The sequence below is a fragment of the Sprattus sprattus genome (genome assembly GCF_963457725.1).
Source record: "Sprattus sprattus genome assembly, chromosome: 10".
Taxonomy (NCBI): domain Eukaryota; kingdom Metazoa; phylum Chordata; class Actinopteri; order Clupeiformes; family Clupeidae; genus Sprattus; species Sprattus sprattus.
In genome coordinates this window covers 23,172,403-23,190,188 of record NC_137908.1, presented here as the reverse complement: position 1 = coordinate 23,190,188, position 17,786 = coordinate 23,172,403, and the positions used below count along the sequence as shown (strand labels likewise).

The 17,786-nt window shown below is 40.2% G+C and overlaps 1 protein-coding gene across 1 annotated transcript; it reads right to left on the bottom strand.

Annotated features, from left to right (window-relative positions):
• Window positions 1-10,351: 10,351 nt before the first annotated feature.
• rbm15 (RNA binding motif protein 15) lies at window positions 10,352-15,001 on the bottom strand. Its single transcript, XM_080846598.1, has one exon. The coding sequence runs from the start codon at window positions 14,897-14,899 to the stop codon at window positions 12,305-12,307; it is 2,595 nt and encodes an 864-aa protein (XP_080702724.1). The 5' UTR covers window positions 14,900-15,001; the 3' UTR covers window positions 10,352-12,304.
• Between the last annotated feature and the right edge of the window lie 2,785 nt (window positions 15,002-17,786).

Below are 17,786 nucleotides of genomic sequence, written 5' to 3'. Positions count from 1 at the left end.
GGACATATGTGAAGCTCACCTTTGCAGGAAAGTCTGTATGGCTTCCACAGTATGTCCGTTGAGTTTATTGCAGAGGTAGGGAGGGTCTCTTCTTCGCAGAAAGACCAGGCTCCAATCAGGGCAGTCCATTGAGCAAAATGTTTGAGATTGACAGTTAAACAACCAATTGCTACGCCAACATGCTGGCTATCGCTGAGCTGTGACACACATCTTACAACTCACCTCCTGCGAATTTGTTTGTATTACTAACTGGATGTATTGACTAAACAATAGTACTTTCTCGTCTCATAAATCAAATCTAGACTTAAAATAACGAACAACAGACGTTAACGTCTAGCGTTTTTCAAGACGGCCGCCATGTTGAAATATTTTTCGATGTCGAAAGCTTTGGGAGAATAGGCAATTTGATTGGTTGACCCATGGCCGACGTTTGCGTAGGCTGAAGCTGTGACTTTACTCATTGCATTTAATTACATCCTACTCAAACATGAATGAAACAAACATGTAAACTCTATTTGTTTGAGTTATTCTCACAACCAATCTCTAATGAGTTCAATAAACGTTCACCATTTAAGTCATTTCAACTTTCTGCGGTTTTTAATTACTGTTAACTTAATCTAATTAGTAAAATACACTGTTAGGTTTTACAGTGTATATTTCAAAGGCAAAATAAGTAATTTATCAAAATGTAAATATACTACTTGCATTAGTATTCAGAGGCCCGTTCTATTGAGATCTAGATTAAGGCAGATGGCAAATTATTCACAAATAATACAGAGGTGCCATTTAGTTGACCATAACTGATCATAAAGCACCGTGAGTCAATTGTATTGATTTGGCGCTATATAAATAAAATGGAATTTAATTGAATAATTAGGCAGTACTTATCAGTGGTTAAGTTAGATTAAGTTTATATCCAGAGATCTCTCTGGATATAAAAATCAGTCTGTTTAAGGGTAATCTGTCAGGTTGGTTAATAACAGGCAGTGAAGCCTAAAGGGACAAGGTGATTCAAATGCCTAAGTGAGATGTGAGAAGTGGATCCAGGTGTTTTGATGTCCAATTGACTATCACTGGATCCATATGAATAAGGTGGAAGTTGCATCACACTACCCAGCTGCTTTGTAGATAAGCACTGTGGCGTAAATCTAACACTGCCAATGCCTCAAGAAACACAAACCCAAATTGTTAAATATGACAATGGTAACCTCATGCTGTGGGGATACTTCTTGACTGCATACACTGCAAACCTTTTAGAATGGAAGGGAGGATGATTGGAAATCAAATCTAAATCTACACAATATCACAAGAAAACCTGTTGAAGTCTGTTGTAAAACTAGGGTTAAGAGGAGGGATTACCTACCAGTAGGACAATTACCCAAGGCACAAGGCTAAAGCAACACTGGAGTAGCTCAAGTGAATTATTTACAATGGTTCAGTTGAAGTCTAGCAAGCAGAATATTTAGTAGACTTAGAAATATACTACAGCATAAGTAGCCAGGGGGTGAAAAGGTCAAAACAAAAAGTAAAACAATAGAGACAAAACCACACAAATGGTTACATACATAAATAGAACACTCCATATCATACATTGAGGAACATTGTACAGTATGTATAAAAGTGCCATCATGCAATATTTGGAAATTAGGGTAATATGGAAATCCTTTTCTGCTGTTATTTAAGAGGTCCATTTATCTTGTTTAGAAGACAAATTTAGCAGTTTTGACCCTTAAAAAACTGCACAAATTTCTTTAGTTTTCCCACGGACAAATTAGTATTTATTTTAAGGATAATTTAAGGTGTATATGACAGAGTTCTGTTTGGTGACACTAGCTATGATGTTAGTTTTTAAAAAACAGGTGCTTCTAATGACATTCATCAATTCAAAACAAGATTACACCAAACCTGTAATGAGTGACTGTTACAGTCAATAAGGCTAGCTATCAGTTAGATACTTTGCTCTTGTGCTGTCATATGTGTGGCGAGCACGTCTGTATCCAGCTTTATGTTGTTAGGTGGGCCACAAGATTTTCTGGAGAGGCCTGCTCTTAAATAAATAAAAACGCTGATACACATTTTACATGGCCTATGACAAGCTGTCTATGGAGGAAGAAAAGAAACATAAGATGGCCGTAGGCTAGGTGGACAAATTGACTTAAAAAGGCTATGTTACCAAACATTACTGTTAAACTTAAGATGTTTAATAGGTGGAACAAAACACTGTTACATACAAGGCTACTCTCCCAGCTTGTTAAACCTAAGCACTCAAAAGGACGGAAAGTAGGGCAGTAACTAAGGTGTGTGTGTGTGTGTGTGTGTCTATAACAAAACAAAACAAACCTAACTCAAATGGTCTGGCACCTGACAGACCCCCAAAGAGATGAGACTTACCTATTTTTACCCCACCAAATATGGGTTTCTCCAGTGTCCCCCATCAGTCTGGCACAGAGAGCCAGTGTTGCTTTATGCCTTCAGGGTGTTTTTTTTTTTTTTTTCTAGGTTTTTTTTTTTTCAGTTAAAAAAAATAATGTTTGTATCTTTTAACAAGGACTAAGATGTTTGATAATGTCACACCTGTTTTAATAAAATAAATACAATATAAATGCATGTTAATGTACTATGTAATGTGCGTGTATAGATGTGTACGGAACACCTCCCCACCAAAACTTAATAAATACAAAATTATTACATTATAATTAAATACATTAAAAACCTTTTTCTTTTTGCCACAGCAGCAGCTTTCTTGATGTCTTTGTTTGGATATTCTAGATAGTTTTTCACCTCAAAGGCCACAGTTTCAATTTCTCATAATCAGGACGAATGTTTTCTTCTCTCTTCTTCAGGTTACAAAAGCATTGTCTGTAAACCTCTCATATGCATCCAGGACAGCAGACTTCACAACATCAGAAGATGATGACTGCATGGTGTCCAGTGCAGCATTAAGCTCTCCCAGTAAACACACTCTTCACGAGGAGTGACCATTTGTCTTGTGACCATTGCATGCTTCTATTCAAATCAAAAGTTTTATCCACCTCCATGCTGGCTATTTTACGTCCTTCGAACTGCAATCTCTGCTGCTGATTGTTCAATTTCTTTCTACCAACACTGAGAAATGTGACTCATTCACTTCCTATCCAACTCCAGCATTGCAGACTCTTGAGTAACGCACTGCTGAATATGAACCCTTTTCATTTCCAGTTTAGCAAGTTGCACCTCAACATTGACTTACCCGTGTCTGGAGAAACTTTAGAGATGAGGTCAACTTTCCGTATGTGGGCTTGATGTTTCACAGATTCTTAACTTTTATTCTTATACTTATATACTTATGTACTTATATACTGATAACTTATATTTTTAATGTATTCTCAACTCATACCAGTCCCTTATTCAGTATCTACAGAGAACTCTGCTCTAAACTCTTCACTCATTCTGAGAAACAGACAAACTTAAAAGGCGAAAATGGCAAAATCCAACTTTGCCAAAAGTTGCCTACTGTTACCTAAGTCTCTTAGTACCACCAGTGCAAAAAACACACATAAAGAAAACGTCAATTCAAATATTTAGAAATAATATCAACAACAGCAACTATTTTGGTGGCAGCTTATTCCTAGCGTGAGCTAGCCAATAAGCTAACTAGCCTATTAAGAACCCATGCTAGCTACACAGCTAACCAAGACAAAGCCGCACCATTTGTTCAGTAGATCCTGTACCCGAGTTCCCTCTCCTAGCTCATCAAAACTAAGATGCCCTCAAAAAGACAAAAGGTATGGCAGTAACTAATATATATGCGTGTGTGTAACAAAACAAAGGTAGCATAGTAGCATAGTGTAGTACCTGACGGACCAAAGCAGTCAAAGAGATGAAGTTTACCTTTTTTCTGACATGTTATTGGGTCTGACATGTTATGGGGTCTTTTAATCTCTTTACCTAAACTTAAAACTAAACTTTAGTTGCTGAAAAAAAACATCACTAGCTCTGATGGATGAATTTGTCATATTTCATGATTTAATTATTTCACAATGGCAACCAGCAACAGGTATGTAGTTATTTAATTATGTATGTAATGTCTCAAGGGAACACAGGGGTCTTTAAAATATCAGCCAGTGTAGATCTCATGAACTAGAACCAATGTTATATATATAATAAAGAATTAGTGTCATACATTAATAGGTTACATTTAGTGTAATACAACAACAGAAAGGTAACTTTATATATCCATAGCAAGAATGACTCACCAGATGGTCCTCATGTCATCAATGATATTTTCACCACTCAGCTCTGCCAAATTGAGGAACTTAAGGATCAGAGAACTTAAGGAGAGAAAACACCTTAGCAGCAGTCAGTTTGTGTATCAAAGCTAAGAAATCTTCAGAAATATCAATGGAAGAAACGTGGAAACCTGGAAATGCAAAACCTACAAATAGCCAAATTATAAAATGAATTACATTAGACGTTATAATTATTGGAGAGGTCACTTTTAGTTACTTTACTGATATTATATTTTGATTACATGTATCAGATAACATATATCAGAGACATCATTCTTCCTTTCACACCTCAGCATTGTCTGAAAATGATTCACATCGAATGATTTGTATAAGAAGAATTTGACATCGAGTACTTCTTCAAACTGGCAGACATTTGTGTTTAAAGGACAAACTGGTATTTTACAAAAAAAATCAAGAAATATTATTAGTCATTATGAACCATAGTTTATTTCCATGACTTGTACCTGTGGTATGGCATGGCAACATTCTAGTTATTGAAAAAAGTTATTTGAATATGAACCTATGAGCAATTTTTTGTGTTGGAACCCTATGATTTTTGCTGCTCAGACACTAGTTATGTTGGGCTAGCTAGCTACCCAAGTTTGCATCGATTTATATCAGGGGGAATTGAGCTGTTCTTTGTGAGTTAGAATTCCCCAACATTCCTCTGTTATAGTGGCTTTGGGTAACGCGCTATATAAGTCTAAGGTATTATTATTATTATTATTATTATTACTATAGCTTATAGTTCAGTGTTTGTTGTTCTTGTTGTGTTTGCCTAGCATGCTAACATTCTGAGTTCAGTGGAATGCTTGTGCATGTTATAAACACATGCTACAGGATTTGGAGTCAGCTAAGAAGACAACACCGCCAGATCCTTCTGCCTATCTTCACAATGCACATGTTCAGCTGTCCCCCCCCCCGTTGTTGATAGAGCTACCTTGGCTGCTTCAACACATACCATCTCTTAACTAATACTGCCATGGCCTCAAGTTGCTAAAAAAACGCTGTCGCCTGTGATCTTGGTCTAAGGGGTTCAGCCCTTGGGCTCTGTGAAGCACCTTGAGACAATGTGAATTGTAAATGGTGCTGTAGGATCAAATTGAATTCAAATATTTACCCTAGATACACACAAGAGCCACTGAACCACCAGCTTTGCTTGATTTGAGCCCCTAATAGATGTTTCTGACCTGAGGTTACCGGGATAATGTTACTCAATCAGCAGTCAGTATTCTATGTAAAAACCATATCATTCAACGTTTTCATTGAACATGAATTGAATATGGTCACTTTCATCTCATGTCCCTCCCTTGTGTATATAGGGTTAGTTTTGCCAGAAATACACTACCATTGGAATGTCCTAATGCTTAATGTCACTGACATTGCTTAAGTTCAGGATAAACACTCAGACCAACCTAGACACATTAAAGACTGTTTCTGATTCTATACCATACAACTCTCAAGATTTTAAGGGGCCTAGACTTGACCTCCCCTGCTCCCACAAGATGCACCACAGCCAGTGCCAGAATGTCTGCTGAAACATATTACATTTTAGCAAAGTTGTACACAATACATTTTTCTCTTCAGTTATACAAACTGAAAATGAAACTTCCATTATACAAATTTTGATTAATGAATTGAATATGTATCAAATGTTACGCATGTTTGGACATTTGACATTCTAGGCCTAAATAAATTCTCCAGAGTGGACGTGAGATGGGCTATATTTATATCACTGTCCAGAACCCGCAGCCATATTGCCATCTTACATTATAATCTTGTCTGATGCATTCAGTTGCATTAATGATGACAGATTGACTATGACAGATCAATAGACAATGCTATCAGAAGGCTTTAACCAAACTTTTCACTACTTAACCTTTGCCCGGCTCTGCCCACTTAGTGCCTCTGACCACACCTCCACCCTCTCTATGAACTATGTCCTTTTTTTGTGAAACAGTGTACGTGTGCTGCCATTTTCTCCCTCAATCTAGGGTCTAAAAATTGTTCATCAGAGCATCGTCTAATGGCAAGCAGACGTGATTATACTCACACAGAGATGACCCTTGGGATACAACATTCTCATCTGACGCGAGTGTGTAGCATCACTCACATGCGCGCACACACGCACGCACACACACGCGCAAAAGTGATTATACACACACTGGGGACATGTTTTCCTTACTGTTTGTGCTCATGAGACGCCTCTAGAGGCAGAAAAAGAGTTAAGATGAATATAGAGAATATATAGTTTGTCAGGGTTCCAGCAGCTTTGCTGTTCAGACCCCTAATATTGTTTTACCTCTCAAGTATTTTTTCACATGAGGAGTGTATTACATCTTAAGTATTATTTCACATGAGCAGTGTATTACCTCTTGCTAGATGTTTATCCAATAGCTCACCTGCCCATTTTGAAAGGGAAGTGCATTTACCGTCTTCAGACCCCTATGTAGGATATTGGACCTTACTACCGTACTGTGGTCTTTCTTGCTGACTTCTCCCCTGGTATTATAAACATGAATGTTTAAGTGGCAGGTTAAGCATTAATTGCCCAGCCAGTGCCAAAAATGCACACACAAATTATAATATAAAATATTGAAGTCATACACAATCTGCTATTGCCTGTTTGATAAGTCTTTTCATCTAGTAACCCTTCAGGCTTCCTCACAATAATGACCCACATGTTAGTGGTATTTTGGGGGTGGAGTGGACTGCTTGCCTTTCAGTTAAAAGAAACCACATGCCGCTGTATTAACATCATATTTTCCTAGAGCACACACAGCTAAAGATTAGCTATTTAAATCATTCACAAGATTTAGTCTTTGTTAAGTTAAGTTTCGGATTTCATCCAGGCAATTCAATAGCCCCTAAAACAATAATATTACAAGAGTACAGGGTAAATGTACATCATAGCAACCAAGCCCAACATGTCAAAAAGACAGTAGGGAAATGAAATCCATCTTTCCCTCCAGTCTAACTAAAGTCCATGGTATTTGAATAACATTGATGACAACAGCCATTCCACCAAGGGAGGTATTGTCAGGAAAGAAAAGAAAAACAGTTAGCAGACAGGAAGATAAACGAAATAGTTGTTTTATCTCGTTATACCAAGACACTCACTATCAGCTTAATGGAAGGGAACTTCATTAAACCTAGCCATGTTTTATCTGTCATAAGTAGGTTTGTCATAATCAGTCAACATCTCTTGATAAGTTAACTATCTGTCCTTTTTGGAAGGCTGTTATATTGTATAAAGCAAACTTCCTATCATTTCATTACTAGTTTTATGATGTTCTTCAAAATGACAAACCATACTGTCTCCCAGCAGCTGGTTGTGGTGTAAGAAACCGCTCTTACCGTATCTGGGCTACATTGTACAAGTTTTCTCAGATATTAGCTTACAATACTGTCATTGTTTTGCTGGGTATTTAATTAATTGTATGAATAACTGGAAGTAGTGTTCAGTTCAGTCATCAATCTTTTTTTGTCACTGACAACGTATTGTGAAGTTTTTATAACTAAAGTCTGAAAGGCAGACACTTACAGCCAACCTGTACCAATTGGGAGTCAAACCTTGGTAAACAAAGTGTTGTCACAAACCACTGCACCACCACACCCCACATGAAATGACTTAGTTCAATATTTTATATTTGTTGACATGTGTGACTCTTACTGTAATTGTTCAAATAGACTACCACTAGCTATGGTCATACTGCATGTTTAATGTGCTGATTGGATATAAGGAAATGATGTGCTGCATGCTGTATGCTAGATTTGAAGAAAGGCATGAGTTTCATTATGGCCAAGGGACATAAGGGTCTGGTCATGTGATCCGTTTTAAAGGTTTTTATACGTTTAACTATTTAAAGGTTGAGGTGAGGCGTGTCAATCAAAGGTGGCCAGTGCAGGCGGCCCAAATGTTTTTATTGGTCGGCATATTATCATTTTCTGCTACCAGTCCTAAGCGCAAGCAGTCAACAAGCAGTCCACCAAAGTAGTAGAATACTGCAGAGTTATATTTTTTGAAACACTAATGGGGGTACAGGGCCTGGGCTTCATAAAGCACCTTGAAATAATGTAATTGTTTTGGCACTATATAAATAAAATGGGAGGTAAAGGTGTATGATTTTTGTGAAGGGGGGAATGACTTCTAATCCAACCTCAAAATCCATACTGGTGGATGAGCAGAGTGATAATAGAGCTTCATAAATTAAAAACAGATTACAGTACATTTGTAAGACTCTATGGCCTAGTCATAAATTCAATTGCATTAAATATCGTTTTTTTTGTCTTTAAAAGCCACAAATGTTTGTGAATGTGTTTACTGAAGTGGTTACACTTAAGCATGACTACATTTATAAAGGCGTAGCCTATGTATATATATATATATATATATATATATGGAAAAATATATGTATACTGTTGGTCATATGGACAAATATATTATTTATATATCAATACATGTCCACTTAAACTACTGCAATTTCTCAACTCCTGAATAATCTGCATGTCCAGGTACCAATTGGGTCTTACCTTTTCACATTTTAAGATACTGATTTCAGTAGAGGTGCATGTTTCTGAGACTGCCTTGTTCAAGCTGTACAAACCAGAGAGACAGATACAATCAGCTTAGGTAACTGGGTTGATTGTCCTTTCTGCTTTAAACTACTAGTATGTTGACATAAACTGACAAGCAGTCAACCACTGTTGACCGTCAGGCCATAACATTTTGAACATAAGAACTAAAAGAAACACTCAATCTCAATTAGCAGGTCGATAATAGTACACACACACATCTTCATACATCAATTATAATTTTAGCAGTTATAAAGACCCTATTCAGTTGGCATTTAAAATAGTAACACAACTAAATAATATTTTTCCATAGTGCTGTTCTACATTTTCTCCTTATGCCATCACATCACCTGAAACCTTTGAAAACATTGATATGTTTTGCATAAAATTTGAGCTAGGGTGGTTTCCGTACATACAGCCATACATACATCCCCTGCCAATCCAGCAGAGCCAGTGTAGGTGGATCACTTTACCTGCATCAAGGGAATCAGTAGCAATCAGCATCCTCTTCTGTTTGAAGGTCAAGATTAAGATCAAAACACTCAGGCAACTGGGTTTGATGGTCAACAGGGACATCCAGGGAGAGAAACCAGTAAGCTCAGGTGAAGGACATTTCCTACAGGCTCCTGGACTTGACTGACCCAGATGCTGAGGTTTCTGCTTCTCCTGATATCACCGTGTACATGTGTGTTTAAATGTGAATGTTGTCAAAAGCTGGTGAGGCTCCTTCAAACGCAGGATCCCTGTTGATGCTCTCAGTACAAATAACACTGGAAGTTTCCCCAATTAATGCACTTCATTAAAAGCGGGAATCCCTGCACCAGCTGAAAACAATGCCTCTCCTTTTACGCTGAGCCTTCCTAACAATACTTCCACCAGGCTTCAATGCAAATCTGCTAATAAACTCAGGAATTCACAAATCACAGCTGATCCTTGTTTTCTGAGGGCAGGAAAGAGTAACCTTGAAAGGTCACTCACTCCTCTTGTTCTGTGAAGGCACTGAAGGTTGCTTCCTGATAGTGTTGGAGGAGGGCCCAGTGGCCAATGCCCTGAAATGCAGCTGTGTTAAAGCGCCAACAAGGAGATCCTCAACTCCGACGATCTGGGCCAGAGCCAGAAGACAAACCTGAGGGCAGCCACAACATATGCAGTGGCGGCTGTCTGCAGTTGGGCTGAACACGTGCAACTCATAACTCATAACGCTCTCATAACGCGCAGGTCAAACAGAACAGCCTGCTACCCCTCCACAGGAAGACAATGACTTCCCTCTTCCTGGAAGAAGCAACAAGTAGTGCAAAAATGTCATGCAACAAGGGTCAAAACAGATACAAGTTTGGGGTGTTCCCCCCTCCCTCTCCACTCTCTCACTCCTTTTGTCTGTGCTGTATGGAGTGGATATCCTTTCTGTATCAGACAGAAATGAGGGGCCTTGGCGAAACAAAACAGAAAAGGTCACAAATCGGCCGTCTTCAATTCACTTCCAGGCAGAAACAGACGGATTTTCCATCGAAAGAGAAACAATTTATTGACACTGAGACAAAAATCAAGCAAGTGCCAGATGCATGTTTTTTTTCTTTGTGTGTGATTGTGGTGAACAGCTACTTCTTTAGTCGCATGTGCAAAGATGGTTTCCATTTTTTCTCTCCAGAATTCAGTTGTACAGTAAAGAGCACAATGCAAACTTCCATTTAAAACATGGGCACAGTCATAACAAAGCAATTACACAACTTAAGAGCAGTCTGTTCAGTTAGACGCACAAAGCAATGCCTGTAATCTGAGAATCATGGATGATCTTTTTTTTTTATGCACATGTTTCCATGAATGTCCACGGCTGAGTTTTCTAGAATCCTCTCAGAACAATAATCACTGTCCATACAAGTATACTTGTTTTAAGAAACAAAAGATCAGCAAAAATATGACAGCTGTTTACATGACAAGAAAATGACTGCACTAAAAAAAAAGAATTAGGAGGCTATGTCTTTCACCACCCTTGAGTACGTAAGCAGACTGGCAAAGAAAAACTGCACCAAAAGTAATGAAACATGTAATAGTGGGACCAAATTAAGACCAAATGTAATTGAAGATGACCTGGAGCATATTTTATATGATTTCATCTGATAAAAACAAGGAACCCCCTTTATTAATACAAGAATTGTATGTACGCCTGTAAATGACTAATGCCCCTGGACTAGTGTCTTCAAATATTAGTCAATTTTACATGATCCTATCTGATGAAAGACTTGTTTAAAAGTAATTAAGCAGACATTTAAAAAAATACAACAGAAACACAATACAAAGAAGCTATCTCGGGGGGAAAAACAGTATCTTTAGAAAATCAATACTATTTCTTCTTTCACCGGCAACTCTTCTTCCAAGTAACCGATTTACAATTACCTAGTTCTATCTTCATAAATTGAATTACCTATCCCAGTAAAACCTACAGTCATATAAACACCATTTTATTTCTACCATCTGGAGTGACCATCTTTTCTGAACAGGTTATCTGTAGTTGTAGGAAGCGTCTGATGTAGAACTGGTAGGCTAATATTTCTCTCACACTCTACATAAACACACAAAGGCGATTTTCATGCCTGACCAGAACCCAATAATAAATTCCTGTTCAATATCTGATGGCAGAGGCCCTTGTGTCGAAAAATAAAACCTTTAGGCTACAATTTCAGTTTAAACATACTAATAAACCAACATTTTCATAAATATTTCAGTCCCAGTCACATGTACATTTTCAGAGATTGAAGACTGAGGGGCAATTCCATATAGCATCTCATTAAATTAATTTATAATTAAGAATGCATTTCCAAAACAATAAACCATCGAGGTTTTTTTTCTCTTTCAGGATTCAAAGAACACTCTTTGTTCAATGTAATGAAATTCAAATCTCAGTTATCTATAGCAATAATGTCAGGTTATGAGTGTGATGATTTGGGAACATATAATCTGTCTGCAAATGACTGCAATATTAAGAAACAAAAAATATATGTATTTCAAAACAAGTTTGCAGAACTCAGTAAAAGCAGAAATCACAGGACAATTACTATGAGCATATCAGGTAGATCATTTAGTAGAGTGCACATTGACTGATGGACAACAATGTTTAGTCTGAGGGTAAATCTAAACTTAACTCTGTAATGAAGGCCATGTAGTGTTACATTGTGTCAGGAAAAATATGTATCACATTATTCTGATGTACCGTCAAAGTTTCCCATTCGCATTTGCTTTAAGAGTGAATCTTACAAAAAATGTAGACTACCATGCATAAAGACAAACAGAATCATATCTGAGGCATTGGACTGCTGAAAGCACAATGTTACAATTTTTTTTTTCTCCAGTGACAGACAGACACTGCAAAATACCCTTTGACATTCAAGACTATATTCTATGACACAGCGGCACTCTATATATTACAGGCCATTATAAGTTATCATTTACTTGTGTGTTACTTTTTATGATGCTCCTCGGACTATGATCATTACCAGGTAATCTTCGTCGGTTTTGGCGAGGGCTTTAGCTGCGGTGTCAAGAAACTGCTGGGAGAACTCACAAGGGGGAAAGGCGTGCAGAACTCCCGCGTTGTCCTTGTCTCTGCTCCCCCCAACTGGGAGGCTGATGACCCCAGCAGCCTGTTTCTGCTTAAGGTAGGACACCAGATTCTTCAGGGGCCGTTCTGTCGAGCTGCCCGTGTCACAGGGGCCCTCCTCTGAGCTTCCAGGCACAGCAAGTAGTACTGAATATCCGCTGGGTCCTGCCATCTTTATGCGGCGTGCCACCTCGTCCAGTTTGGGTTGGTCCAGGCGAAGGCGCTGGGTGATCTTCAGCTGGCACACCTGACTACCAGTGCTGCCATCCACTAGCAGCCTGCTGGAGACGCCCAGGTCACCCTCCAAAAGGTGCATACTAGTGGGGAAGCTGCTGTTCTTCAGCTGGAGCATGCCTTGCCACGCCAGTGACAGTTTGTGGCCACTAGATCCCTGCTTGGACTGGGCTGTGGCCCTGGAGGAGGAAGAGGAAGTGGAAGAGGGGTGCTCAGTTCGCTCCTCTCGTTTGCCAGGGCTCTTAGTGGAGTCGTTAGCTTTGCGCTTGCGCTCTCTTTCAGTAGCAGATGTGTCAACGGGGCTTAGTGTCCGCAGTCGTTTCTCACCAGGCGCACATTCCAAACTTCCACGCCTGTCACGTCCTGCAGGAGAGGGCCGGTCTGCACGAGCGAGCCTCTCTGAATCGCTGTAGCGTCCGCCATCCCTGCCACTGCTGCCACCCGGGCTACGCTCCATAGAGACACCATGGCGACGACCTCTGAGGCGCTCACTGCTGTCAGGTGAACGCTCCAGATGACGGCCATCCTCCACAAGACGGCGCTTCCTGGCCTGGTCCCGGCTTTGCAGCTCCCGCTCCCGGTCCAGTGACCATGCATCTCGGGAACGTCGCTCACGTTCCAAATGCTCCAGTGGCTCAAAGGGTGCACCTCGAGCACGGTCACGCACTGCTGGTCCTGCCCACTCTGAGGCAGCAGGATACAATGGAGTGTCACGGAAACGAAGGGCAGGTGGTGGAGTCCTCTCCCTCACCCGCAGTGCATCAGGACCAGCACGGTGCACAAAAGATTCTGCCACCAGGTCATAATGTGGTGGAAGTGGCAACGGCTGCAGATACTGCTGCTGGTAGCGGTGCTCTGTGTCAGCAAAATCCACCCTTAGACGACGGTCAGGACCTCCGAGAGGGAAGCCACGCATGTGAGAACAGGCAGCCTGGGCGGCGTCCAGGCTCTCATATTGAATATAAGCCCATGCATCGCCCTTCCTGTAGTCTATGGTCCTTATGGTGCCAAAGCGGTCAAACTCCCTGGCCAGAGCAGCCAGAGGAACCCAGGGGCCTAATCCCCCAACCCAGAGTCTGGTGGTAGGAGTGGCCTTGCCATATCCAATCTTGATAGGGTTCCGGCCCACCACCTTGCCAGACATAGTAATCTTGGCCCGGTGAGCCATGTCAAGGTTTTCAAATTTCAGGAACCCATATGTACTGCTCTGTCCACGTGTGGGGCGTTTGATGTCCACCTCAGTGATAACCCCAAACCTGTCAAAAGCCCGCCTCAGGTCACTCTCAGTCACTGTTATGTCAAGGTTACCAAGAAATAGTGTCCTGTTAGCTCTCTGGTCGTCCTCTGGGGAAACAATGTCCTCCTCTCGAAATGCAGCAACCTCTGGGATAAAAGGTGGTCGAGTCCTGGCATCATACAAAGAAAATTCCCGTTCCCTTTCTAAGTCTCTGGGAAGAGGTGGGGGTGGTGGAGGTGGGAGACGACCCAGGGCAAGCTGCTGTAGCCTGTAGTCTCTATACCCCAGTCCAGTAGGCGAGAGGGGTCTCTGAGTATGCAAATGTCTGTGACCTGCAACCGCTGAATATGCGTCTTTATCTATAGGCGAGCGGCTCCTACGCCTGTTCATGTACACAGCCTCGATTTTCAGTGGCCTGTCATTCAGAACCAATTTGCCGCGGGCGTGTTTTGCAGCCTTGGCGTCATCAGGCCTTCTGAAATTGACAAACGCCACACGCTCGTCGTTTACTCTACTTATTTTAATGCTCACGTCACCAAATTTTTTAAACTCGAGAAATAAGCCATCTTCTATTTCTTCGTCACTCAATTGGGATCCAAGGTCGCTTATTTTCAAAGTCTTGTACTCACTTTCATTACTCGGGAGAGCCCTGGCCTCTCCGCGAGAGTTGATCCGTGTAGTGGCTTCCAAAGTGAGGCCGCTGTGGTTCTTGCTGCTACTCACACCTGCAGTGATATTAGCATAACTGTGGTTACTTCCAGTACGACTTGAAACGTGCCCGTCGATCTCTCGACTGTCTCTTTTATCGCCGAGTAAAGTCCTTCTCGTTGAACTGCTCCCTTTCATCGAATTATTACCGTTGTTGCTGCCAGACACCGAAAGGGTTCCCATTTTCTTAACGTTACATGATGGGTGGCTTCCTCCCCTGTCTCGAGATTCATCCAGTAGACGTGAGCGCTTTTTGACTGGAGAACGTTCTTTACCTTTCATTTTGTATGCACCACTTCAAATATATTCTAGCGATGATGGTGATCTCTGCTTTATTTATGTTTACGTTACTGAATTGACGAGCAACTGTTTATCGCTTCTCTACTACCTTCCTAGCTGAACGCCATTTTGAAACTGTTCACAGCCCCGCCCGCCTTTGCAGTGTGAGCAATGGGCTGAAACTCAGGCGAAGCTGCCCATTGGCGTAAATATACGTCACTCAATACGGGAAACTGCCAACGTAATAGCTATACAAGAAATCGGAAATCCACAACCGGACGTCTCTCAATTCCTCACCCCCAGTTCTAAAAGACAAAATGGTTGCCTGATCGCCAAGTTGTCAACACCGTCGTCATTAACTTTTTTCTAAGGTATGGGAACGTATGTTCTTAGATAAATAATCAGGGACAAACTGAGTGACGTGGTTTTTCATAACCAAAAATAATAGGTTGATCGTATATGAGATTAATCCTTCGCATCTTTTGTTTTGTTTTACATTGCTATTAATGGAGGTCTCGTGGATCGCTGAAAACACAGGCTTCATCTTTTGACATGGTGCGCCACCAACGTTCAGTCTCAGAATAACATTTGATATTCTAAGAGTGGACTTGACATAATCTCACACTGCTTTTTGGCTCTGGAACTCACATCTGGCACTGTGCATCCACTGCTGAATTTAAAACTGTCACACTGTCAGACTGTCATATTCACTGTGACATTTCCCCCATTGTCTGTGAATTATATTTGTATGTTTTGTTGTGTATGTAAAGTGTTTAATAATACAAAAATACCAACCTGTATTTTATTACACACTGAACATAAAAATAATAATAATAAAATAAGAAAAACATGCATTCTGAAGAAATGAAGGCATATTGGTCAGCCATAAATTGGAGCTCAGTAAGTGCTTTTTGGATCCAGAGCATGTAAAGTAAAGAGAAAATTGTCCAGGTCTGCCAAGAATTAAACAGCTTTGGTAGCCTGGATACCAGCCTGAACTCCGCCCACAAAATGTTTGGTCTGGGTTCAGTCTGGCTTTGAGGTAGTTGGGAGAGATTCAAGTTTTCGGAAAAGCGATCTGACCAATCAAATTGTAAGGGCGGGCTTTATACGTTGATGGACAGATGACCAACCAACGCTTGAGTTGATTAGATAGATAGATTATACATCGAACAAAGATGGCGCCGTCTCGGGAGCTTAGTGGGACATATTTTATATGATTTAAGCTATCTACACGACTTTATGTCTACATTGACTCGGTTAGTTGTGTATGTGCAACACGAATGTTGCCGAGGATTGTAGGTCTTAACTGAAGCGCTCTAGACCATTATTGCTAACGCTTAGACAAAAAATCCATTGAAACAAATAGTAGCTAGCTATAGCCTTGCTGCTAATAAGTACGTGAGCAGGCATATCTCACATATATTGACAGCGCATTCATTTTGAAAGAGGAACAGAGAAACGCGATCAAGGCATTTGTCGATCGAAAATATGTTTTTGCCGTCCTTCTCACGGGATCCGGTAAAAGTTTTAATGTATCAGATGGTCATACTATGTAGCTCTGATTAGTTGTAGGTATCCAATTGAGCAAAGAGGCATTTTTTTTCCTGGTTCGTTGAAACACGCCCCATAATCACAGCCCAATGGCTCAGCATCAGACTCATATTCTGACTAGACCAGGCTACAGCTTTGGTCAAATCTGCGCTGTTTTTAAACTCCCTCCGGTAGCTGAGTGTGCTGTATGGCTATATAATGTAATGTAATTCAAACTCAGGAGGGCCTTCACTTTATTTTACTCATTTGGCAGACAATTCTATCCAAAGCAACTCTGTATGCAATCTTTAATTATGTTCCTGAGAGATAACGTTGTTCTATGAACGTTTTCAAATATATGTGTTTCTCAGAACATGTACATATCTCTTAAAAAGTTCCTGAAAAAAACTAAAAATGTATTCACATTCTATGTTTTAACTGGACAAAATTGTTTAAGTAGTACACACAGCAATTGTTCATACAGCCTGATTTTGCCATTTAATTTCTGTTTTATGTTTTAATTTAGTCATTTAAGCTTGTTACATATACAATTGAGATATATTGATAGGATTGGGATCAAGTCACAGCAAAAACAACAGCACCCCATAGAGCAGATTATGGGAATTAGGGCTTACTTGGAACTCACTGACAGAAATGACATCAAGAAGTGTAATATAAATATATATATATATATAGCGCTGCTGTTCGTTTGTGCTAGGTTTGTGCTGTAGAAATGATTGTTTGTGCTTGGGTTTTGAGTAATTAAAATTAAAATGTTCTGGCCTGTCAAGCCACGTCCAAATCTCACCCAAATGGTCTCAATTGTTTGTGCTAGGTTTGTGCTGGTTTGTGCCGTTTAAAGAAATATTTGTGCTATTATGGTTTTAAGGTTATACTTGTTTTATTTTTCACACGCATGACATCACTAGCCTCCCGTCCACGTCTTAATCTCATCAAAATGCACCACCTCATGCCGTCCTCTGGGTGTCCCACACCTGGGACAGAACTTTCCTGACTCTGCGTCTCACTGCTGTTCACAAGTGATACTCCTCTTCACTGGAACTGTCTATTCAGATAGTACTATTGAGATAGTGACCATGATCATGTATTTGCTTCTGCAGTCTGCAATGATTTGGTAATAAGTGAAAGGCCTGGTTAAGTTAATGAGTGAAAGCAGACCAATAGCATTGCCAGGCAATCCCTTTAAACCGAACTACAAAAAACAAGATCACAATGTAAGATGACGCCAATATTGACACACATTCTTTTCCAAGGAATAAACAGTAGGGTTTCTTCTGTTCATAACAATGAAATTCAACGACACATAATTTGAGGTACAACATGAAGTTCAAGAGCA